Genomic DNA, 26,647 nt, shown 5'->3' on the forward strand with positions numbered 1-26,647 from the left:
GGGGGGGGCTTACTTGGCCTTAGCTGCAAAGAAAGGCAAAAGAAAGACAAGGAATAAGAAAATCAGTGTACAGAGATGGGACAGGTTATAGGCCTAGAAATTATTGAATGCTTTAACCAGTGAAAAATAGCAGATATACAAGCTCACAGCGCGGCACCGAGAGCGGCGCTGCAAGCTTGTAGATCTGCTATTTTTGAAAAAGTCGTGAAAATGTGTGCAAATCTTTGAATATATGTATTTTCAAAGCGAACGTTTGTAACTCAAATTTTGCTTCTGGGTGGTCCCTGGAACTAAATATTTTGAGATGGGGGTCCGTGGCCAAATAAATATCATTTTGGGGGTCCTTCACATGAAAAGGTTTGAGAACCACTGACATAGTAGTCTCTCAAGAACAAACTAACTTAGCTCCAGTTATGTTATTAAAAGGACCTTTTCTTTGACGATGGCTGGCCAGGTTGCTGCCATAGAAACATAGGTTAGAATTGTGTCAAAATTCTAATTTTTCAAAAATAGCAGATCTACAAGCTCGCGGCACTCGGTGCCGCGCTGTGAGCTTGTATATCTGCTATTTTTCAATAGTTAAAGCATAAAATACTGATACACAATAATGTGTACCCGTTCTAAATGGGTTAAAAGAGCATCTCAAAAGGCTATACTGAGCATCAAATAATTTAAGATACATATTGCTTTTGATTCATATGAAGCAACGGTTTAAGGCCATGCCGCATGCAAGCAGAAAACGTTTACTTTTTTTAGCAACAAAATAAAGGATGTTCAAATAATGTTATGTGGTTGTTTGTGCGTCTCTGCCAGTTACCAATGCTTGCTGCCAACATGGCCCCCTCTACACTACAATCATACAACTACCTGGAACTACTCTGCCAGGTTGCAAATCACCACATATTCTACACACTGTTTAACTGGCACTTGGTGACATTGAAGACGAAAAGCAAAACCAAATATTTTCCTCTTATGTTACAGTTACTGGTCTTTAAATCAGTGACAACACAGCTGATATAAACGCTCATACTTGTATAAAAAGAATGTTGAAAGTAGGGTTGGGTATCGTCTGCGATACTTTTAATGGTATCGATTCACCGACGTCGATACTATCGAGTATCGGTTCACGTAAAAACGAACGATACCTTGTTTCGATACTTTTGAATGCACCCCTTGCCTGTCGCATCTGTAACAGTTGGGCTACTGAAAGTTTAATGACTGCTTTAGTAGGCTACACTCGTTACTGTGAAAATAGCCGAGAATAGCCTATAATGTTTATTATTAATGATCCAACGTCTATAAAATAGCCCATAGAAGAATTGGTATCGAAAAAGGTATTGTATCGATTACCAGGTATCGAAAAAAGGTATCGTATCGATTAAAAGGTAAACGATAACCATCCCTAGTTGAAAGACCAAGCCAAGATATCCTATTGCTCTCATTATAAGGCTATGAGATCGGATTTTTTGATTAGCAGGAGCAATGACGGGCTGCAAAGCTTGGTGTGTGCAACCATGTAAAGATGAGAAAGCACACTGATGGGCATGCAAGGTGGAGGGTACTCACTCCGTTGGCAAACAGGTGGGAGGCATTGGAAGAAAAAAAACAAGTTTTAAGACTCACTGGCCTGGTATTATTATGAGCGGACATGCAAGGGGATGTCTACCTACCTAAGTCTAAACATTGATCTTATTTCATTTAAAAAGACACACTTGAGTAAACTAAATGTATGGAGGATTTTTGAAAAACAAACCAAAAGAAATCTATACATACAGATCGTCACTGTCGGGCAGAAACCTCGTATCTCCAAGTTTCAAATTTGTATTTTTTTTTTTTTTCGCAAAGTAAAGCCCTGCTTCATCATACAAGGCCGTCGCACAAAAGTAGTGAAAACAGCTGATCTACAAGCACACAGTGTGCATGTAGATCGTCTGTTTTCACTATTTTCAATCATTTTAAAAGTGAAAAATACAAAACAAACGGTTTTGGACATACAAGGTTTCCACCCGACAACGACGAGATACTACTTTGTGTGCTATATACAGATATACAAGACTCTTCCACCAACCAATCTTTTTAGCCTTTCAGAGTAGTACGGTCAGCATTTTGTGGCACGGAAACTATCCCGTCAGGTGGTACATACCGAACGGGGAGTCCCGAGTCACGTCACTGTCCATTGTGTGCTCAGCTGATAAGATTATCAGCTTCTTGGTGCTTTGTTTTTTCTTTAAACATATTCAAGTACAGTATGTGCACATTATATATAAATTATAAAGATACTTTCTAATTAAGACTTAAGATAAAGATAAATTGAGACTAATATCCTAGAAAAAGTGAACCTGTGAGGAAATGAGACAGAATGTGTTCTGTTCAAGTAAACAAGTTTTAACAAAGGACTTGTCTATGTTAACACAAACAAGAAAAAGTTGATTTGAATTAAACGAATGTAACATGTACATCTTTGCCCACTCATCCCTCAAAGAACAAGAAACATGACAAACATTTAACATAAAATTCTCTTTTTTTTTAAATAACAATTTGAAGGCATATGAGGGTTTTAGAGGCCGTGTGTCTACTGTAAAAGCAAATCTGTGCATACCTCAACACTCAATATGACAGTCTTTTATGATAGGTTTGCTACCTCACAACACTCAACATGACAGGATTTATGGTAGGTTTGCCGAGACAAAATGGGTAGATATGGTCATATCAACAGAGGTAGCCGTGCTCTGCCAAAAGCCTAATTTTATACTTTGTCGTACAACAGTGTCGATCTCCGAAAATAATTGATTTAAATAAATGGATTAGGCTTTAAATGCAGAAAGTAATGAATAAAGACTGAGATAAATGGAGTTCTAGAAAAAAGAGGTGCAGAGAGTGGTGCTCATGATAGGGCAAAAATATATCCACGTCTCTCTGGATTTTAATCTGAGATTAAATTTATACTATAGGCTATTATTATTATTATTATTATTGATATGGTCTGCACTAACAAAATTCACGTGCCCCCCACAGCTGCACGGTCAAAATTCTTGTCCCCACGCCCCTTCCCAAAAATTACAAAAATGTTAATGTCTTCATAAAATAGTTTCTCTGTACAGATCAATAGATGGTTCCTACGTACGTTGGCCTCTACGCCCGTTCAAAATGGGGTGGATTCAAAACAGAGAAAGCTCAAATATGAAACTAAGACATACGACAGACCACAAAAGCCATTATAATATGCCCTATGTACACAAAAATAAAAACAAGAATAAAAAAAAAAGAAACAAATGGAATGGAATGGTGAAAATGTCCTCGATATAAAATAACCACGTCGATCACGTCTGCCTGTTTTGTTGACACGGGTGCGAGGAGGAGGTGTGTGAAGATTCCCACAATAGGCTGGCGGTACATTGCTTGTGTCTTGGAGTTAATGGAACTGGGTTTAGACATGTTGGCGCGTGTTTCGGGTGTAACGTGTTAATATCCACTCCATACCGGGTGCACAGGGAGGAGGGTGGTGGTGGTTGGTAGTAGTAGTAGTAGTAGTAATATAATAATAGTAGTACTGGGAGGTCAGTCAGTTCAGTCAGGACCAGAACAGGGCAGTGGCGTTAGTGTCCGTGCTGTAGATCCACACCAGCAGGGGCAGTGTGACGGCCACGAAGGACCAGGAGATGCCCTCCGTGCATGCAGACAGGGAGCAGCCGTGGCCCTTGCCGGCCGCCGCTGGCCTGTCCAGGCTTTTACCGGCTTCCAGGTAGTTGCGGGCGGCGAACTTGAGCACCTCGTCCAGCAGGATGACGGGCAGGGAGATCTTCAGCACCATCACCCACTGGATGGTGTCCAGGGGCGTGATCTGGAAGATGACCTGGAGGGAGGGAGGGGGGCGCCAAAACGACAATATGCAATTTAATAGGATGTACAGGACAGAAAACGAGGCTAGCACATGCTGGTTGCTAACATTGATGATGAATATAATCAGAGAATGCATTTTATTTATATTGTAATTCAGGGGTCTTCGACGTTTTCAGGCCAAGGACCCCTTAGTTGAGAGAGAGATGAAGCAGGGACCCCCACAACCTTTTCATAGATTCCATATAGTTTCATTGTTTGACAGCACAGCACAATCAGTCATTTTATTTTGGATTCATGTCAATGTGTGTTATCAGATATTTAACCACTTGAACATAACATTACATAACTTGACATTTCATTCTGTATTTAGTCTGCTCTTTTCCCCCTCTACACCGAACGTCTTTGCCGAAAATTGCTGATCTACAAGCTCACAACGCCTCGCAGCGTGAGGCGTTGTAAGCGTGTCGATCGGCTATTTTTGGCTAAAGTTCTCAGAATATGGACACTAGGGTTCAAGTGGTTAATATAAAAAAGGATAAAAAAAGGTTTCTATCACACAAAGATTTGGAGGACCCCCTGTAGTAACTCTGAGGACCCCCTAGGGGTCCCGGACTCCCTGTTGAAGACCCTTGTTGTAATTTATTTGATATTTGATCAAATTTGTTCCCCTTCCCCCCTTTTTCCCCCTCTCTCTTTTTTCTTCTCCTTTTGTCTTTTTTCTTTCCAATTGGCACTTGGTGCACAACTGTAGTCACACAGTCTTCCAGAAGGTGGCACCCTAACCCTACACACATCAACACACATCTTCATGTGCGTTCAAATCTGCTGCTGAGCCAATCAAATGAAGCTATGGAAAAATGAACAGGAAATACGTATGCCACCTTCCGGAAACCAGTTATGACAATACCCTCCATGTTATAGTCCCTTTCAATCATAGACTTTCAACCACTACAGTTGATCTGGGAAGGGTGTGTAGACAGACAACCACATCAACTGTCTCTGAAGCACATGGGCTTGCCACTGGCCTTGCTATTTCCAGGGTTCCCACACATCTTTACCAATTAATTTCCAAAGCTTTTCCAGAATATTTAACCCGATTTCCAGGACTATATAACCAGTAAGACTCCCTAATCGGGAGATAAGCGACCGTTGGTCGCTTATCTCCTGTCACACTGCTGACATCAGTATGACATCACACCGTACACAAATGACCCTTATATAAGACCGGCATTATCTACCGACAGATTAGTAACAAGATGTCAAAATCATTGAAGGTTTACCCTACTAACCAACTGTTTACCATAGCAACCATGTTTTTTACCTTAGCAACCAACTGTTTACCCTAGCAACCAACTTTTTACCACAGCAACCATGTTTTTTTTACCCTAGCAACCAACTGTTTACCCTAGCAACCAATTGTTTACCATAGCAACCATGTTTTCTTACCCTAGCAACCAACTGTTTACCCTAGCAACCAACTGTTTACCATAGCAACCATGTTTTTTACAGGGCCTGGGATTGATGACATCAGAAATCTCCATATATGGGCATGAAAGGGATTTTGTTTCTGGAAATATGTCTGTGGGGTGCCACATTTGGAATAAAACACTTACATCACACATCTGGATATCCATACAGCCCATCTAGTTTGCCTGTGTCCATTTATGCCCATATATCTGATGACATTGGGACAATGATCTCCATATATGGGCATAAAACTTATGTTAATTAGTAAAGCCTGGGGATCTCCATATATGGGCATGAGGGGTACCTTTTAGGGTACCTAAAAGTGAAAATCTTACATCAAAGGCCATAACTACCTACCTACCACCATACTGCATTCCTCATTAAACTACCTACCAGTAAGATGCCTAAGGGAGAAAAGCAAAGGGCGAGGTTGCACCATTTCTTGGTCTTCTGGCCAGTGATGTATATCGGACCATTTAACCATATATGGAGACATCTGGTACCCAAAGATATTCACAGATATGGGCTTAATATTGATGACATAAGGGATCTCCATATATGGGCGTAAAAGGGATTTGGTTCCCCTGGCATCACAGGGATCTCCATATATGGGCATAAAATGGATTTGGTTACCCTGGCAACACGGGGATCTCCATATCTCCATATATGGGCATAAAAGGGATTTGGTTCCCCTGGCATCACAGGGATCTCCATATATGGGCATAAAAGGGATTTGGTTCCCCTGACATTACAGTGATGTCAGTGGCTGGTTCTACAGAGGGGATCTCCATTTATGGGCATAAAAGGGAATGTATGTATGATGATGTCAGATATCATAGACGTCATAGGACTTTCACATAACGAATAACTGAGTAAGCATGTAAACCCGTAAAATCTATATTTGGGCATGGCTGATTTATGACCTCATCATGATGACACGAGCAAACACAGCTGAATTGTATAAATGATCAGTGCAGAAACCAACAGAAGTATTTGACCAAGACTCTTCGATTTAAACATCAACAAAGGTGTGACGTTTGTTGATGGTCACGTGTGACGTGTGACGGACGGACGGACGGACGGACGGACGGACGGCCGGTGGAGGTTTTCATTGCGACCGTCAGGGAGCAGTTTACTATGAAAACCTCCACCGGCCGTCCGTCCGTCCGTCCGTCGGTCGGTCGGTCGGTCGGTCACACGTCACACGTCACACCTTTGCCCTGCTCATATCTCCGCAATCACACTGCTAGCTTCGCTGCTGGTGATGTCACTAGCTATGATGTCACTGTGACTGTGCACCATGCCCAAATTTGGAGATCATGTGTGGCAAAATATCAACAAACGAGTGAAAGGCCTTTATCAAGTAACCATAGCAACTAAAAATCAACAAATTGTGCAAAGTGAAATATCTTTATCTGGTAACCATAGAAACCAAAATAATCAACAAATATGAGTATTTGTCCCCTTGTAGTATGTCACTAATTTGAAATATGTGGGAATGGCTGACACAGAACTCCTGCGCTGTGACATAGAAGTGACAGACAGATGATATCTCTCCATATATGGGCATAAAAGGGCATGGCTGATGATATCTCCATATATGGGCAATTGGGCATAAAAGTCGCAATGAGTAGTATCATATATGTCTCTATATATGGAGTTATATGTTGTTTGTGTCCAAATATGGGACTTGTGAGGTCAGACTTAGTGAGATTCGTCGGTTATCTCCATATATGGAGGGATGTGTTGGTTATCTCCATATCTGGAGATTCAACCTTCAACGATTTTGACATCTTGTTACTAATCTGTCGGTAGATAATGCCGGTCTTATATAAGGGTCATTTGTGTACGGTGTGATGTCATACTGCCAGCATGACTCACACCATCCTTCCTAGACGATTTTGACATATTGTTTGTGGAGATAAGCGACCAACGGTCGCTTATCTCCCGATTAGGGAGTCTTACTGGTAGTAAACTGCTCCCTGACGGTCGCAACAATAATTCAGCTCAATAACGAGTCGCTTACTCCTATATGCAATGCCTAAAGACAGGTAGTGTATGCCAGTGGTTCTCAACCTTTTCAGGCCGTGACCCCGAAATAAATCATGTTTGAACTGGGGACCCGGCACCCTGACGAGTACTAAGAGTTGAGGAATTTTGTATAACACGGTTTTATTGTGAAAATAGCAGATCTACATGCTCACAACGCCTCGCAATTGTGAGCATGTAGATCTGCTATTTTCACAATTTCTGCCTCTAATATTTGACAATTTGGCCAATGTTTAATTTGTCATTTCAGATTATTAACAAAATCAAAAACCAAAGACAATGCATAGCTATTTTATCCAGGACCTTCCAGGACCCTTGATCAATTCCAAACCTTTTCCAGTACTGGAAAAATATTTTTCTAATTTCAAAATATTTCCAGGTATTTCATGACCGTGGGAACCCTGTATTTCTTTCTACCGTAACCTGACAGTGAGAGGTTTCACTGGGAGGGCGTTAAAAAAAAGCATGTTTGGAGAACACGCTATCCCTCCCTCTATCACTATTGAATATACGCCCTGACCAGCCTGTAGGACTTGCTGGCCCTGGCTGGCTTCCCACCTGTGAACATGGCCAATTATGTTTGTTGGGGTGCCTAGCCAAGCTATGTTTGGTGGCTTTTTTTAAAAATATATCAAGCATTGACTTTACCCCATGAATGTTATTATTATATATTTTTTTTGTGTTTTCTCCTTTTGATAATGGTGTTACAAAGTATGTATTTACATATGTGTATTATCAATATTGTCAAAGTACCATAACTTACAATCCGAGGCTTAAGCAACATAACTTGGATCATTTGGTGGACATTTACAGTAAGTGCCACAGTGTGACTGTCTGAGTATTGCGACATGGATTGTCACAGCAGGAAACAAGTCTCAACAACACTTGCATTTACAGGCAACACCCATCAATTTGAACACATTTCTGTGTTTTGAGTGAAATAAGCCATTTGGCCGCTAGAGAGCAACAACGAGCCTGGTCAAGACTTTTCTTTTCAGTTGAATATTATTAGAGAAAGATATCTGCAACAAAGCAGAAAGCCATCAAAACTCCAAGTTAGATAAAGTCTTTTTGGTGCACAGCTTAAAATAGCAAGAGAAAGAGGAAGTCGCCAACACTCAAGGAATCTCCTTTTCACATGATTTTATTTTCGTCAGTTGACGCTAGGGCATTCACAAATAGTGATTTTTTAGTATTCGAATTATTCAACCTCAAAGTATTCGAATAGTCGAATAATCGACAGTACTGGCCAAACTGTCAAATATTAAATAAGCAAGAGGCGAACATTGTGAAAATAGCCGATCTACATGCTCACAACATGTAGATCTGCGTTGCGAGGCGTTGTGAGCATGTAGATCTGCTATTTTCACAATATTTATCTGCAGAACCGAGTCACATTAAATGTAATACCTACAATTCCAAGTGCTTGTCAGGGTGGGGGTCCCCAGTTCATATATGTTTATTTTGGGGGTCACGGCCTACAAAGGTTTGAGAACCCCTGGTATAGAGCTGAGCATTAACAAATGCATCCACCAGGGGCATTGACAACTCATTCTTATGACTTCCTATCTAGCCAAGCTTTATAAACTAAATATTTTTTTAAAGAGAAAACAACAAAAATAAGCGAATATTCGACTTCGGTGAACAACGTCGAATAGTGACTTTGATATTCGAATATTCTAATATTTGGTGAATGCCCTAGTTGATGCTGACGAAGACCAACAGGGTCGAAACGCGTACGTTGCTCCTGTCCAGTTGAGGTCAATAAAATCACGTGAAAAGGAGATTCCTTGAGTGCTGGCGACTTCCTCTTTGTCTTCAGTTGGAATATTACCTGCTGAAACCACTAAAGCTGCTATTCTTATTTAGGCCTAGAATTATTGAATGCTTTAACCAGTGAAAAATAGCAGATCTACAAGCTCACAGCGTGGCACTGCGAGCTTGTAGATCTGCTATTTTTGAAAAAGTCGTGAAAATGTGTGCAAATCTTTGAATATATGTATTTTCAAAGCGAACGTTTGTAACTCAAATTTTGCTTCTGGGGGGGTCCCTGGAACTGGATATTTTGAGATGGGGGTCCGTGGCCAAATAAATATCATTTTGGGGGTCCTTCACATGAAAAAGTTTGAGAACCACTGACATAGTAGTCTCTCAAGAACAGACTAACTGAGCTCCAGTTAAGTGAAAAGGACCTTTTCTTTGACGACGGCTGGCCAGATTGCCGACATTAGAAACATAGGTTTTTCAAAAAACCTTAAGAAGGATTCAAAAGACACTTTTTTCGAATTTTCACGATTTTTCAAAAACAGCAGATCTACAAGCTCGCAGCGCGGCACTCGGTGCCGCGCTGTGAGCTTGTATATCTGCTGTTTTTCAATAGTTAAAGCACAAAATAATGATACACAATAATGTGTACCCGTTCTGAATGGGTTATTAACAACAAAACCAATATTTCCCTTTTTGCGCGTATGTGTGTGACTTACAGGCAGAGGCTCCACATAGAGGATGAGGAAGTGGAGAGACATGGAGAGACAGATGGCTCCCAGCAGCCAGACGTTGTCCCAGGGTGGCATGCGCAGTAGGGACTGGTTCTCTGACAGACTGTGGGTGACAAGAGAGGGACCGTGGACACCACATGCAGCATTTTAATTAGTCTGATGCTCAGTTTCTCTGTTATCCATCAAATTATATGATCAACAACGGCGGGTATTCAGTAAGTAATGTTGAGCTACCACAAATAAACTAGTTAAAACAGCCGATCGACAAGCACACAACGCCTCGCATCGCGAGGCGTTGTGTGCTGGTAGATCGACTGTTTTCACTAGTTTAGTACATTTTATAGATGATAAATAAAAAACGAATGGTTTTGGACATACAAGGTTTCCGCCCGACAACGACGATATGCTATAAATATAAGGTGCTGGGAGTGAAAATTATAACGTAGGGGTGCCTCGGATTAAAAAAATATTTATGGGGTGCCCTGAGACAAAAAAATGTTTGGGAACCCCTGCTGTAGGGAACTTGCCTGTTGAGAGCATTGCACATCTCGATGGTGACGAGCACAGACAGGGCCATGGTCATGGGGTACGGCGACTCAAACACAGTGCAGTCCAGGCCCTCAAACTCTGGGTTGTCTGCAGAACACTGGAGGAAGTGGCTCTAAAGAAGGACGGAGAAACAGTTCAAAGCTTGAATTAGTTTAAAGGCACAACATCTCTCTTATGACATGTGCAAGGAATCAGAACTTCAGCTGAACCAATCCCAGCAAGCACGGTCAGGACCTTGGCCAATCAGTGACGTCTCGATTGTGGCCAGATCACAGCCCATATGGGGATGATCTTGACGTCATTTACCAGGACGTCATATGGACTTTTTTGCTTGACAGGATTTATGTTGGTTGAAATCAGGTGATATTCTAGGCCAGATACATATCATAACTAGTTAGATATGTCCCAGAATATAACCTTATATGCTCATATTTCAACTAACATTACAAACAATAACAATAATCCTGTCAAACAAAAAGTCCATAGGGTTGTTCTGGCCCCAATCGAGACGTCACGGATTGGTCCAGGTCCTGACCGTGCTTGCTGGGATAGTTTTGCTGAACCTAAATGTTTAAAGAAAGACTGATTCAAATTCTCCACACAAGGTGCTCCTGGCACTTCCTGACAGGGGAGTCAGTTGAGGGTGAACAGAGCAAAGAGAGCAGCCAAGGTTGAGCTGTCGTCAGCGGGCAGACTCACCAGCTGGTAGAAGGTGACCTTTGGGCCGTCCTCCGACACCGTGAACCACCAGGCCGCCGCTCCCACGGTGGCAGCACCCACATAGCCTTGAGCACAGAGAGGGACGGGTGATTAAAATACAACATTTGGTTAATTTTTAAAGAGAAGACAGTGTCTTATTAACTGTTTCTGTTCTACGTTACACTGATAAGAACTAGATGCGTGCGCAGGTCGGTAACAAAATTAGCCAATGAAACCAGCTCCCCAAAACAACAGGTTTGGGGATTGGACGGAATTGATTACATGATACAGTCACCTGTGCATTTAGTCTCAATGTTTGTAAACAAGAAACCCGTCTATAGCAGTGCTTCTAAAACTGTGGGCCCAAATTATTTTGGTGGGGTCCCCAGATGATTAGCTTAATGTGCAACACCGTTTTCTCATTCTACAGTCAACACACCAACATAAAGTTTCAGTTGAGGGTATATGCACATTTCTAAACATTGCCCAAATTGGAAGGTACAGGGTTCCCACACATTTTTACCAATTAATTTCCAAAACTTTTCCAAAACATTTCCAGAATATTTAACCCAATTTCCTGGACTATAGAACAATAATTCAGCTCAATAACAGGTCGCTTACTCCTATGTGCAATGCCCAAAGACAGGTAGTGTATGCCAGTGGTTCTCAACCTTTTCAGGCCGTGACCCCAGAAATAATCATGTTTTAACTGGGGACCCAGGCACCCTGACGAGCACTAAGAGTTGAGGCATTACATTTTGTACAACACGGTTCTATTGTTGCGAGGCGTTGGGAGCATGTAGATCGGCTATTTTCACAATTTCTGCCTCTAATATTTGACAATTTGGCCCATGTTTAATTTGTCATTTCAGAGGTATTAACAAAATCAATAACCAAAGACAATGCATAGCTATTTTTTACAGGACATTCCAGGACCCTTGATAAATTCCAAAACTTTTCCAGTACTGGAAAAATATTTTTCTAATTTCAAAATATTTCCAGGAATTTCATGACCGTGGGAACCCTGAAGGTATCTAAATAATTACCGGTAATTATATATAAAGCATAAAAAAGTGTTAATAACTTGTTATTGTTATGTGAAGTATTTGGGGCTTTTTGTATTATTATTAGCCTTATTCACGGCCCGCCCACTCAGCAAATTTCTCAGCATCCCCCGGGTGCTGACATCAATTTAGAAGGGGAAACTATAACAGAAATAGCTGGACTTAAAGCCAACAAATCATTATTTCGAACGGTAAAGTAAATTATAATGCTTTGTGCCTTTTGCTATCTTGTGTTCTTGATCATGCTAGCCGTATTTTATACTTTACTATTCGGAAATTGCATTAAATTTGCGATTTCTGTGTCAACTCTATAGGCTATAGTAGGATTTCCCCCTTCAAAATGTGACTTCAGCACCCGGGGGATGCTGAGTGGGCGGGCCGTGAATAAGGCTAATTGGTCCACAGAATGGGAAATACGGGAGGAATACATTGTTCTTGATTTTCTTTGTAACTCACCCCCAATAGCCAAGTATCTGAAGAAGAGCCAGCCAGAGATGAGAGGCTCCTTGGCGTTGCGTGGAGGCTTGTCCATGATGTCCAGGTCAGGAGGATTGAAGCCCAGGGCGGTGGCAGGGAGGCCATCGGTCACCAGGTTGACCCACAGCAGCTGAACTGGGATCAGAGCCTCAGGGAACCCCAGGGCAGCGGTCAGGAAGATACTACAAAGAGAGAGACGCTGGTTTGTTATTGTTCTAAACCAGGGGTTTTCAAAGTGGGTGACGACGGGGCACCCTGGGGTGCCGCGACAGCAGTCCAGGGGTGCCGCGAGATAATTTGATAATATTTGGAATTTATTTAGACACTTGAAAAAGTTATTTTCAGTCAGTTCTAACCAAAATGGCTATTATCTCAACGTTTTCCTCGCAACATAATCACTAAAATATCGTCACTGCCGGGCAGAAACCTTGTATCTCCAAGTTTCAAATGTGTGCGTCTTTTGGTAAAGCAAAGCCCTGCTTCATCATACAAGACTGTCGCACAAAACTAGTGAAAACAGCAGATCTACAAGCACACAACGCCTCGCATCACGAGGCGTTGTGTGCTTGTAGATCTGCTGTTTTCACTAGTTTAGTACATTTTATAGATGATGTATACAAAACGAACGGTTTTGGACATACAAGGTTTCCACCCGAAAACGACGATATGCTATAAATATAAGGTGCTGGGAGTGAAAATTATTATGGGGTGCCTCGGATTAAAAGAAATATTTATGGGGTGCCCTGAGACAAAAAAGTTTGGGAACCCCTGTTCTATAACTACATTGGCTTAGAATGGAGTGGAGCGAGTGGGAATAGTAATACTTTTGGATACAAATGTATTTGTTTAGATAGAAATGGATCCAAACTGGTCTGTGTTATTCAAAATAAGACAGATTCTTAGTGACAGAGCCATACCTATTCTGTGCATTTATTCTAACAGAGAAAATGTTTCATGAGTTGTTATTACGCTTGTATGTCTGCGGATGTTTACAGATCTGCTATATTGTCTAGAGAATTACAAACACAAAGCCAAGAACTGAAAGAGACCCATCAATTAATGTATGTATTTTTGTGTGTGTGTTTTTTTTTAATTACATTTCCAAACTAAAACGAAACCACAAGACTCATCAACATCTCTCCAAATAGACCTTTCTGCTCGTACATACAGCCTATGCCATGATGACTGTATGTGACATACAGTATGTGTGACAGGCAACTCATATTGTTTCTAGGGATGCGACGATATGAACATTTCATATCACGGTTATTGTGACAAAATAAATCGCCATTTACGATATTATCACGATAATCAAAATCCATTATCCTGGGGCGGAACATTTGCCAAGAAATAGCCGATCTACAAGCTTGTGAGCTTGTAGATCTGCTATTGTTTTGGCAAAGACATTTGATAGAGTGAAAAAAGGCTGTATCAAGTACGTATATTATAAGTACCTTTTACCAATTATAGAGGATTTAAGTGGTACCGGATATGCAGCTCGGCAAATAAAAGGTGAATCGATCCCAGTGCATGACGGAGGACGATATCACAATAAATTAAATCTCCACAATACGATTATCGTGAGTGTTTTTTTTTATCGCGATAAACGATAATATCGCGTATCGTCCCATCCCTAATTCACCCTTTGTCAAGTCCCGCCCATTGTCATGCCCCTCTCCACACCTATTGGTTGCTGTGTCTTGGTGGGACATTCAGTGGGACATTCCATCCACTGCCATGTTAATTCAGTTGCTTCATATTGTTATTCTGTGGGCTCAATTCAAATTTCAAACTTTGTTTCAGTCAATTGGAGCTGCTCAGTGGCAGCATAGTGAATCAGCATGTTTTTAAATGTTTTTATTTCTCCAAAAATTATGTTTTAGCTAATTCAACATAAAAAAGGCGGAACCAGGGCGGGACAAGGCAGATAGAGCCTGCTGGTTGGTCAGTCAGGGACCAACCAGGAGGCTAACAAAGGGTGAATTGTTTGCCTCTGTCGACTCACCAGACGACCTCTCCCACGTTGGACGAGATGAGGTATCTAATGAACTGCTTCATGTTGTTGTAGATGGCTCGGCCTTCCTCCACGGCGGCCACGATGGACGAGAAGTTGTCGTCGGCGAGGACCATCTCCGAGGCCGACTTGGCCACGGCGGTGCCGGAGCCCATGGCGATGCCGATCTCTGCCTTCTTCAGGGCGGGGGCGTCGTTCACACCGTCGCCCGTCTGTGATGAAATAAGAGATAGGGCATTAACGAAATGCTCAGTCGACTTCATTACACAAGTCGACTCCCACCAGAGAAAGTCGAAAGTCGAAGTAAAAAAAATAAAAATAAAAACTTTCTATTGTAAAAATAGCAGATCTACATGCTCACAATTTCACAATTTCTGCCTCTATATTTGACAATTTGGCCAATGTTTCCCAGTATGCCCTGATGATGACCAGTTTCTGGTCGAAACATGTCGGCTTTTTAGAATAATGAAATAAAGGTTGTTCCTCCCTTTTTAACTTCTGAGTGCCTGGATCACTTTTTCTTTTTGATGAGTTGATCCCGTCGATCCAAGAGCACCATATTGACTTGTTTTTACTATTCGTATTCTCCGAAGAACACCTGGTTTTCTCTTTCTCTCCTTGGACAATGTTTAATTTGTCATTTTAGAGGTGTTAAAAAGTTCTTCAATTGGCACTTTAGAAATGTGCAGATACCCTCTATACACTTAAACTTTATGTTGGTTTGTTTACAGATGAGTGAGAAAACAATGTTTCACATTAAGTTAATAATCATCTGGGGACCCCCCAAAATAATTTGGGGGGTCGTGTGTGATGTGATGATAAAGTCGACTTCAACTCAACTTTTTACTGAGTCGAGTCGACTTGCAAAATTCACAAGTCGTTAATGCCCTAATAAGAGACGATAACAGTTTATTTCCTTTCCGTGTTTGTCATTTTAGCTTTAAGCGTTGTAAAGCAAATGCAAAGCTGATCACTTTACTGCAATGTTCAAATGTTGTGTGAAAAATCCCTAAGACTGATTAAAGCAGTCAACAGCAAATTACCTCAACATACTCCACAAAGATAACTTAAGTATCATACATTTACCAATACACAGGATCACATAACTATCCATTATAACAGTGGTTCTCAACCTGTGGGTCGGGACCCCCAGGGGGGTCCCCACTTTATTTTGGGGGGTCCCCAGATGGTTAACTTAATGTGCAATGTTGTTTTCTTACTCAACAGTAAACAAAGCAACATAAAGTCTAAGTGTACAGAGGGTATCTGCACATTTCTAAAGTGACGATTTAAGGACTTTTTAATACCTCTAAAATGACTAATTAAACATTGGCCAAATAGTCAAATATTAGAGGCAAAAATTGTGAAAGGCGCTTTGAGCATGTAGATCTGCTATTTTCACAATAGAACCGTGTTATACAAAAATCAAATGTAATGCCTCAACTCTTAGTGCTCGTCAGGGTGGGGAGGTCCCCAGTTCAAATATGATTATTTTGGGGGTCGCGGCCTGAAGAGGTTGAGAACCACTGCCATGGGCGTCACAAGGGGTAGGAAAGTGGGACTGAGTTACCTTGAGTTACAAGGTGGAGGGGCCCTAATAACTTTATCTATTGAAAATTAGCAGATATACAAGCTCACAGCGCACAGTGCCGCGCTGCGAGCTTGAAGATCTGCTATTTTTGAAAAGTTGTGAAAATGTGTGAAAATCTTTGAATATATTATGTATTTTTTAAGCGAACATGTCTAACTCAATGCTTCTGGGGGTCCCTGGAACTAAATATTTTGAGATCGGGGTCCGTGGCCAAATACATATCATCTTGGGGGTCCTTGACAATGACATAGGTTTTTATATATCTGCTAATTTCCAATAGTTAACATTCATGGGGGGCCCGCAGTGAATCCTTGTACCCAGGGCCCAGAATGTGGTGTGACGCCCCTGACAACTGCCATTATGCAACCATCCACAGTTACACACAACACAATTTACCATAGCCGTGATCTCATCCAAGCGCTGCAGGATCTCGATAATCTTGGACTTGTGGGAGGGCTCGACGCGGGCGAAGCAGCGGCCGTTGATGACGGCCTCACGCTGGGCACTGGGCGACAGGTCGTCAAACTCCCGGCCGGTGAAGGCCATACGGTCGGCGTCGTCGTCCTCGTTGAGGATGCCGATGCGGCGGCAGATGGCCACGGCTGTGCCCTTGTTGTCCCCCGTGATCATGATGACGCGGATGCCGGCCTGATGACACAGCTTAATGGAGGCGGCCACCTCCTGCCTCGGGGGATCCAGCATGCCCACGCAGCCCACGAAGGTCAGGTCCGACTGCACGGATGGAAGAATGTAAGAAATGCTTTAATCACAGTGCGACCAAAATTCACACAAGCCACCGAACGTTTGATGGAAAATATTCCGGCTGTTACTGGTACTGAGTGGCCCCTTATGCCATGACAGTCTGGTATATGAACATCTAGTTTGCAAGTACTTTTTTCTTTTGCCCGTCGGCGAATAAAATAGTCCAGCTAATTATATTCCCGACTGTTACTGGTAGAGTAGCTTCTTGTGCCAGACAGTCTGGTATGAACATCTAGTTTGCAAGTACTTTTTTTTAACGTGCAAAATAGTCAAAGTGGCTGCTAAACTTTGGGATTTGGTTAAAAGAACAAGGGCGATGTGCACATCCTTCTAAAACCTTAGAAGGATTCAAAAGACACTTATAGAATCGGGTCAAAATTCTAATTTTCAAAAATAGCACGAGTGCCGCGCTGTGAGCTTGTATATCTGCTATTTTTCAGTAGTTAAAGCATAAAATAATGATACACCATAATGTGTACCCGTTCTCTTTCTTCAGATAATGAATGGTTATATAATGAAATGAAAGTTCACCTCGTATCCAGCGAACTTGGTGGTGTCGGTCAGCACCATGTCCTCCATCTGAGGGGGATTGTCCCGCGTGGCCAGAGCCAGGCAGCGCAGCGTGTCGCGCCCCGTCCCGTACTCCCGGATCACAGACAGGATCTTGTCCTTGATGCCCGCCGTGAGTGGCACTTTGGTGTTGCCTATTCTGACGTGAGTGCACCTGTCGATGACGCCCTCTGGTGCGCCCTGTACGGTAGAAGAGAGAGAGAGGTGTAAAATTAGACCCCAGTAATGATTCTACAGATTATACAATGAACAAGCAAACGAGTAAATATAAAATACACACAAACTTGTATTTAACCCAAAACCATTTTCTTAGATATTAACTCTTTTACTGCTTCGGACGTTCCCGTTCGCCCTAATTTTGAACCAAGCGCGCTGCCAATATGGCTCGTTCTTTTTACCTTGTCTGATGACTGTAAGCTGATGAGGGGTCGCGCCGCCGTGTACAGTAAAAACAACTCCTGTAACGCTGCTCTCAAAAATCCACCACACGTTAGCAATAATGGAGTCCCAAATCACTTCCTGGCTGTTTTCTGTGGATCTGATCTAGAAAATGCATTTCTATGCTCTGAATGGATGGCAAGCAAAGCGGCCCAGTTCACATTAATTCTTTGCATAAGGCTGCCCTCTGCCGCCAGTTTGGCTAAAGTACACATATGTGCGCCCATTGTATAAAGAATTAGTTTGAAAATAATCAATAGATAATTTTCTATAACATCACAAAGGTAAGCTGCTTTTTGCTGGCACCAGCCCCAATAAATAAATAATAAATCTGGCAGTAGAACTGTTAACAGATATACAGCTGCTTTGTGCATAGGTGATTTGCTGCTATTCTTGGAGATAAAGCTGTAGTTTTTCCTGTGCCACGGTTGAGAAAACTCAATTCACAGGAAGGTTTGCTCTACTCATATTTACTTTTTGGTCTCTTCTGGACTGCTTCAAGGTTCCTTGGGTGCAGGATCAGGTAAGTAGACGTAGAAAGGTATAAACCGCACTCACTTCAAGTTCTTAGGAGTCTTTTTTATTAAAGATGCAGCAGCAGGCAGACAGACACGTTTGGGCTCTAGGCCACCTTCAGTAACGCTGATGATGGCCTAGAGCCGAAACGCGTCTGTCTGCCTGTTGAGCTGCTGCTGCTGCATCTTTAATAAAAAAAGACTCCTAAGAACTTAAAGTGAGTGCGGTTTATACCTTTCTACGGTTGAAAAAACAACATTTGATGCAAAATTGTTTATTTGCCATCACTCTACCTTTTTCCCCGGGGTATTAGATAGGCAGTTTTAATTAGTGTGGTGGCCTACAGCAGTGGTTCTCAACCTGTGGGTCGGGACCCCCAGAGGGGTCCCCAAATTATTTTGGGGGGTCCCCAGATGATTAACTTAATGTGCAACATTGTTTATTCTCTCAACAGTAAACAAACCAACATAAAGTTTAAGTGTATAGAGGGTATCTGCACATTTCTAAAGTGACCATTCAAGGACCTTTTAATTCCTCTAAAATGACAAATTAAACATTGGCCAAATTGTCAAATATGGCAGAAATTTTGAAAATAGCCGATCTACATGCTCACAACGCCTCTTAACGCGAGGCGTTGTGAGCATGTAGATCTGCTATTTTCACAATAGAACCGTGTTATACAAAATGTAATGCCGCAACTCTTAGTGCTCGTCAGGGTGGGAGGGGTCCCCAGTTAAAATATGATTATTTTGGGGGTCGCAGCCTGAAAAGGTTGAGAACCACTGGCCTACAGGACAGGTAAACACATATTTTAAATTATTATTAGTGCGGTTTCACCATTCTTACAGGGTTCAGGAGCTGACAGGCTTTCACACTTGAATTTCCTGCTTCTGCAGTACATCTACACTTTCGCCTCATCTCTCTCTCTTGTCACACATGATAATTTATAACATTCTTGTGTGTGGAACGAGAGGGCAATCAAGGCAGAGCAGCAGTAACAGCATCATACATCAGCAGGGTTGCTGATCCTGCTTCAGCGAGAGATGAATCCGTCTGGTGCATCTCTGCGAAGCGGGAGCCAAAAAAAAAAAAAAAAAACGTTGTGCCCGGCTTGGGGAGCTCACAGACAGGTAACAGAAGTACAGAGGCAGTGGCCGTTCGTCTTTGGTAAAGGATTTATACATTTTAGGCAGTAAATGTGCTATGTAGAATTGTAGATGCTCAGTCTTTATGAATTTTCCACCTTCAGCAGCTGATTAAAAAAGCTGATATTAAAATGTGCAACTCCCTCCCCCCAGTTGTTCCTTGGCTGTTGAGTGGTGTGTCAACTATTCCACACTCTCCTCACCTCACACCACTTTCCTCGATGGCTGACCTCTCCTACGTTGTTGCCTTGTTGGATATTCTGGAATGATCATTTACTAAAAGCTCACAATGCACCGCAACGCAACACGTTGTGAGATTTCTGAAATGTTTGTAAAGCTACCAAAAATGTCCACCTATAATGACCGCATGCCCCAAATAGGGACGCCTGGTTGAAAGGGATCGATAATAATTGCAAATACCGATGTAGTCAAAAAAGGCTGATCTCTCTTGACAAACATCTGACCCATAGAGTAGCGTGACTTGCTGGGGTGCAATAGACAGACCTTGACAAACATCTTCCCCATGGAGGAGCGTGACTTGTTGGGGGTGCAGTAGACAGACATGGACTTCCGGTCTCTGGAAAACTCCAGGGTGAACTCCTTCTTCATCAGCTGCTTGATGACCTGGTTAAACCCACATGGATGGTTTAGTAGTAATTCATGACATCACGCATGCATCTAAGAGGCCTTCCTACTTCCTTTACAATGTGATGACGATAAGCAAGCTTTAGTAGTAGTATTACTTGTGGCTCCGCCCCATAACTTGTTATTTCATTGTCCAAATAAAGGCCCTTTTGTATGCTCTCGAGAGTTAAATCAACGCTCTGGATTTTACTGTGTGGGGACTCTCGGATCACACGTAATCTAAAACACCCTCTGAACCTGCTGAGGAAGGTCCACAGGGCTCAGAGGTGAGACGGTACGGTAGGTAGCTGTCACTCACAGAGTTGCAGGCGTTGGCCCTGTCGATCTTGGAGAGGTTCTGCGTGTCTGTGTCGAAGGAGTTCATCTTCTCCACCAGGCAGGTCAGAGCCGTCTCAGTGGCCTCGCCAACCTTCTCATACACACCCTTGGCCTGCGTGCAAGGAGATAACATGGACGATATTAGTTTGCGCCAATTCACCAATAATGCATAGTTAACTGTTCATTTGACAGTGAGATTGTATTTGCACATCATCTATCATGAAGGAGGACAGACCTCATTGAAGTCCAATGAGGAGTCGTTGCAGAGGGCACAGATAGTGGCCATCTCAACCAGACCGTCGTACTGGGAGGACTTCACTGGTTTGCCATCATGGTATCTGAGGGCAAGTAAAGTAAGTAAAGAATGTGAGTACTTTTTCCATCACTGATTCTAACATGGGTATAAAAGCTACACAGTACAATACTAACTCATTTAACTCTTGGAGTGTAAAATGGATCCAAAAGGATCCATTTTCTAACAATAATGTTTTCAAAATAATAATTCTGTTCTCAGAATCTTCAGAATGAGATGAACACAGAGGAGTTTACTGTCACTCACACTTCTCCCTCCGGGGCGTAGGTGGAGCCAGTGATGGTAAACTCAGACAGAGAACAGCCATCTCCTTCAGTCTGGTTGAGGATGAACATCTGAAGGGGGGAGAAGGAAAAGGAGAAAGGAAAATAAACATCACGTCGAGCTACATCAGAGGTTCTCAGAGTAGGGTCGGGGGAAACCCAAGGCCAGGACCTTGAGGGGGGGTTCCAGGGGGGAACCCAGCAAAATGAGTTAAGTGAAAAGAAGCTTTTCTTTGACGATGGCTGGCCAGATGGCAGACATAGAAACATAGGGTTTTTCAAAAAACCTTAGAAGGATTCAAAAGACACTTATAGAATCGGGTCAAAATTCAAATTGTCAGGTTTAAAAAAAAATAGCAGATCTACAAGCTCGCAGCGCGGCACTCGGTGCTGCGCTGTGAGCTTGTATATCTGCTATTTTTCAATAGTTAAAGCATAAAATAATAATTGTACCCCGTTCTGAATGGGTTAATATAACATCAACATCCGTTTAACCACCTTAACCCTAGATATACATCAGCGATTTGAAAGTAGCCGATCTACACACGACTCGACGCGTTGTGAGCTTGTGGATCTGCTATACTTTTTTTATTTGGAATGAATGTGCCATATTTGGAACATTTTCGAAACATTTTAAAGGGGAAGACCACCCATTTTCAATATTGAAATATGTCATTAATATACCTTAGAGGAGTACAACCTGATGACATCACACATTGTACTTTACAATACAAACCCCAAAATCAATCCTCCAGTTCTAGGCAACACAAAAGAGGGGGAACTTTTTTTTATTTCCACACAACTCCTCTAAGGTATATTAATGACATAGTTCAATATTGAAAATGGGTGGTCTTCCCCTTTAACAGCTAAAAGTCTTGTACGGGGGTCCGTGGCAAAAACTTTTATCAAAAAGGGGTCTGCGGCTAAATACATATTAATTTGGGGGTCCTTGACATGAAAACGTTTGAGAATCCTTGAGCTAGCAAACAGAGAAGATCACCAGTTTACAAAAAGAAAACTGTCTACGCTTCAACACCTCAATCATCAGGCAGCGTCTGCATGTATCAGGTTCACTGTAGTCGGCAGCTTTGTTTCTGCACTGACACAGCAGATGGCACCAGACACCACATACATTCCCCACGGACCCCAGCAGTGGGAGCTGTTAAAGACCTGGAGCAGCCTGCAGTGTCTGCGCGCGCGTGTGTGGTGTGCGTACGTTAGGGCATTCACGAATACTGATTTTTAGTATTCGAATTATTAGACCTCAAATTATTCGAATGGTCGAATATTCGACAGGACTGGCCAAACTGTCAAATATTAAGTAAGCAAGAGGCGGACATTGTGAAAATAGCCGATCTACATGCTCACCACGCGTTTCGCGGCGTTGTGTTGTGAGCATGTAGATCTGCTATTTTCACAATATGTATCTGTGGAACTGAGTCACATTAAATGTAATACCTACAATTCCAAGTGCTTGTCAGGGTGGGGGTCCCCCGTTCAAAGTTTAGTTTGGGGGTCACGGCCTAAAAAGGTTTGACAACCCCTGGTATAGAGCATTAAAAAATCAGACCCGTGTGAACTGAGCGGTGGTCGTGGAGGCTGCGCAACAGCAAAACAAATATATGGGTAATAATAATAATAATAATAAAAAAAAAATATATATATGTGTAAAAATAATAAAAAATAATAAAAGAAATATGGGGGGGGGGGAGGGGGGGGGGGGGGTGCTTGCTTGCGTGCGAGAGAGAGAGAGCGATCCATCCATCCATCCATGCATGTCACTCAGGCCGCCACTGCTATTGCAGTTGATGCTCAGGGCAGACTAGACTCAACAGCACCTCTCTGGTCACACAGGGTACTCAGGCTACATACACCAGAGGCTACATACAGACAGACACACAGACAGACAGACACACACGGATACACACACGGCCACGCTATGGAGACGGTGTGACCACCGCTCAAAAATTCATCCACCAGGGGCACAGAAAACTCATTCTTATGACTTCCTATCTAGCCACGCTGTATAAACTATATATTTTCTAAAGAAAGAAAAAAAAAAGAAGAAAAAAAGAGAATATTCGACTTCAGTGAACAACGTCGAATAGTTACTTTGATATTGGAATATTTGGTGAATGCCCTGAATGGTGAATTGTTCATATTCTCCTTCGTAACAACTAGTCCGAAACTCCAACCCCAGTGAAGGACTGACATACACAGTGTCATAACAACTGGTCTACGAGGACATGTGACAGAGCAACGACAGGAGCGATGACAATCAGTCAAGCTCTCTTCCAGCCAGAGGCCACACTTCAAAAGACCACTGCTTGTGCTGTCTGTTGGACTGGGGGGAAAATGGACATTCCATCAGGCTTATTTTTGGCTCAGCTTTTTCCATCATTACATACTTACAGTATGTAATGAGATCATATATATATATATATATATATATATATATATATATATAGTCGTTGTCGGGTGGAAACCTTGTATGTCCAAAACCGTTTGTTTTGTATTCATCATTTTTTTTGAGCGGTGGTCACAACGCTCCTATACGTGGCCGTGTGTGTGGGTCTCCGTCCGTCCGTCCGTGTCTGTCTGTATGTAGCCTAAACTTCGGCGCGTAACTAGTGCCGCACCATTTACGCCACTCGCGCAATATATACATCAAAATGTGCGGCTCGGCCGGGAATGGTGTGCTATTACCTTTCGTTCCGATCCGCCTTACCATGCCGACGTAATCGGCAAAAAACAACGCTTAATTGTCCCCATTGACTTATAATGGGACAATGCAAGAAATCACTTTCAAGTATTTTTCTCTCGTAAACCATAGGAGCTACAGTTTCAAACCTCGGAGAGGAGATTCATAATGATTTTAAGAATGAATCCAAAAATAATTACATCACTCGGCCTCATGGTGGCGCTATAACGGCCCACTTTGCGTTTTGCCCCGTAACTCTTGAACCGTAGATCGGAAAATTAAAAATCTTTTTTCCCTGGATTCCTTGGGTCAAGACGCATCTCCCCATATAGGCCACGCCCATTTGCGCCAGGATAGATTTTCCGCCATCTTGAATTTTCTCCAAAACACACTTTTTGCTCCTTTTCCTACATATTTTCTTCAAATGTCACAAAAATCGGTACACATGATCTATGAGGTGGGTAAACCACCGCTCAGTTCACACGGGTGTGATTTTTTTAATTATTTAAACTAGTGAAAACAGCCAATCTACAAGCACACAACGCCTCACGGCGCGAGGCGTTGTGTGCTTGTAGATCGGCTGTTTTCACTACTTTTGTGCGATGGCCTTGAGTGATGAAGCAGTGCTTTACTTCGCGAAAAAACGTACAAATTTGAAACTTGCGAGATACGAGGTTTCTGCCCGACAGTGACGATAATATATAGATTTGTTTAACATAAGATGTTTGCGATACAATTTGGTCCACAGTCCTCCTAAAGTACCACAAGTGCTCTGTATACTGTACATGGTAACTACAATGGGAACCGTTGTGGAAATCAAAGCCTTAATGACAGTACCGTTAGCGTAATACCACAGGAACACAGTGTTCCAACGTTGGCGGTGCAAGTGCTCGTCAACGAGATAACAGAGCAGTTAATGGCCGTGCTGAATGACGGGTGACTCAGCGCGTGTGTCACCGCACTCCAACAGGTAATCACTCTGCCATCCGTCAACTATTCTATGACCATTTAGGGATGCGCTGTCTGGACTGGACAACAGTGCAAGACCAATTAGAAAGCTGTCTCCTTGTTAAACCCATTTAGAACGGGATTATTGTGTATCATTATTTTATGCTTTAACTATTGAAAAATAGCAGATATACAAGCTCACAGCGCGGCACCGAGTGCCGCGCTGCGAGCTTGTAGATCTGCTATTTTTGAAAAATCGTGAAAATTAGAATTTTGACCCGATTCTATAAGCGTCTTTTGAATCCTTCTAAGGTTTTTTGAAACTTGTAGCCATCGTCAAAGAAAAGGTCCTTTTCACTTAAATGGAGCTCAGTTAGTCTGTTCTTGAGAGACTACTATGTCAGTGGTTCTCAAATCTTTTCATGTGAAGGACCCCCAAAATTATATTTATTTAAAACATTTGACAAGACAAAGGCTGAATCTGAAACACACTATGAGTACCTGAGACGAATAACAGTATAAGTCCATATTTGATTTTCTTTTTAATATATATATTTTTGGATTTACCAGACTGCATGTAAACCACAAACTAGTAATTTTTAATCTGTTAAATTGTTAATGCAATCCCCCCTCATTTTGTTTAATTGTCGGTTTTAATGTTATCTGCTCCCTTTGATTGCTGAATATTGCTTGTACGGACTTAGACTGTTGTTCCACAAACTGCTGGAGATATACTGTTTTTCCACTTTCCACAAGTATTATGTCTTATAATTCCTAATATATATGTTAAGTAAAAAGAATCTAACTCAACAAAATGAGGTACATTAAAACTTTAAGAAATTAAAAACTTCTAGTTTGTGGTTTACAGTCTGGTAAATAAAATAAAATGTCTTTATCCAAAATGTTAAAATACGGACTTAGACTGTTATTCGTCTCAGGTACTCAATATCAACAACTTTCCAACATCCCATCGCGCATTGCGCAGAAGGCGAGCGGCATTTCCGGCCGCCGCAGCCGAGTGTGATCTACAAGCTTACAACGGTTGCGTCTGCGACGCGACGTGAGCTTGTATGTCTGCTGTTAACCGGAAGTTTCCCGCAGATAATGCTACAGTAAAGTCTTGCGGAAACAGGTGGATACAATAAACAAGACAAGGAGACTTCAAAACAGCTTCCCAGTCCAGTCTTAAGCAATTGAAAGAAAGTAGTTACTAGCTGTGCAGTTCAAGAGTTAAGCATATAAAGAATCTCAATGCAGTGTTGCCCGGCGAAGTCCAATAATACACCAGGGATGGGACGATATGAAAATTTCATATCACGATTATTGTGACCAAAGAAATCGCGATTTACGATATTATCGCGATAATCAAAATATCCCCAACATCCATTATCCTGGGGCGGAACATTTGCCCAATCTACAAGCAGATCTACAAGCTCACAACGCGTCGCAACGCGGCGCGTTGTGAGCTTGTAGATCGGCTATTTTTTGGCGAAGAGATTTGGTAGAGAGTGAAAAAAAAAGACTGTATCAAGTACGTATATTATAAGTACGTTTTACAAGTGGTACCGTATATGTAGCTCGGCAAATCAAAGGTGACGATATCACGATAAATGAAATCTCCACGATGCGATTATCGTGAGTGTTTTTTATCACGATGAACGATAATATCGCTCATCGTCCCATCCCTATAATACACAGAACATCTGGATATAGCATTGTCCCGGCACTGACAAACAGTAAACTTGGATTGACATGGATGTGACCATGACTAATGGTATGG

At 42.1% G+C, this 26,647-nt stretch overlaps 1 protein-coding gene across 1 annotated transcript in view; it reads right to left on the reverse strand.

The window, feature by feature from the left end:
• Positions 1 to 2,085: 2,085 nt before the first annotated feature.
• LOC308296130 (sarcoplasmic/endoplasmic reticulum calcium ATPase 2-like) overlaps positions 2,086 to 26,647 on the reverse strand; it is a 59,600-nt gene continuing 35,038 nt past the window's right edge. Inside the window, exons 10-21 of the mRNA XM_080739272.1 lie at positions 21,202 to 21,290; positions 20,878 to 20,980; positions 20,623 to 20,754; positions 20,184 to 20,303; positions 17,542 to 17,760; positions 16,645 to 16,980; positions 14,649 to 14,869; positions 12,623 to 12,825; positions 11,103 to 11,188; positions 10,382 to 10,515; positions 9,840 to 9,957; positions 2,086 to 3,853 (exon numbers count right to left, since the gene is read on the reverse strand). Of these exons, the coding sequence (XP_080595398.1) occupies positions 3,572 to 3,853; positions 9,840 to 9,957; positions 10,382 to 10,515; positions 11,103 to 11,188; positions 12,623 to 12,825; positions 14,649 to 14,869; positions 16,645 to 16,980; positions 17,542 to 17,760; positions 20,184 to 20,303; positions 20,623 to 20,754; positions 20,878 to 20,980; positions 21,202 to 21,290 (2,043 nt within the window). The 3' untranslated portion in view covers positions 2,086 to 3,571. The remainder of the gene's footprint in view (positions 3,854 to 9,839; positions 9,958 to 10,381; positions 10,516 to 11,102; positions 11,189 to 12,622; positions 12,826 to 14,648; positions 14,870 to 16,644; positions 16,981 to 17,541; positions 17,761 to 20,183; positions 20,304 to 20,622; positions 20,755 to 20,877; positions 20,981 to 21,201; positions 21,291 to 26,647) is intronic.

The sequence above is a fragment of the Nannobrachium achirus genome, assembly GCF_963921795.1.
Source record: "Nannobrachium achirus genome assembly, chromosome: 12".
Lineage (NCBI taxonomy): Eukaryota > Metazoa > Chordata > Actinopteri > Myctophiformes > Myctophidae > Nannobrachium > Nannobrachium achirus.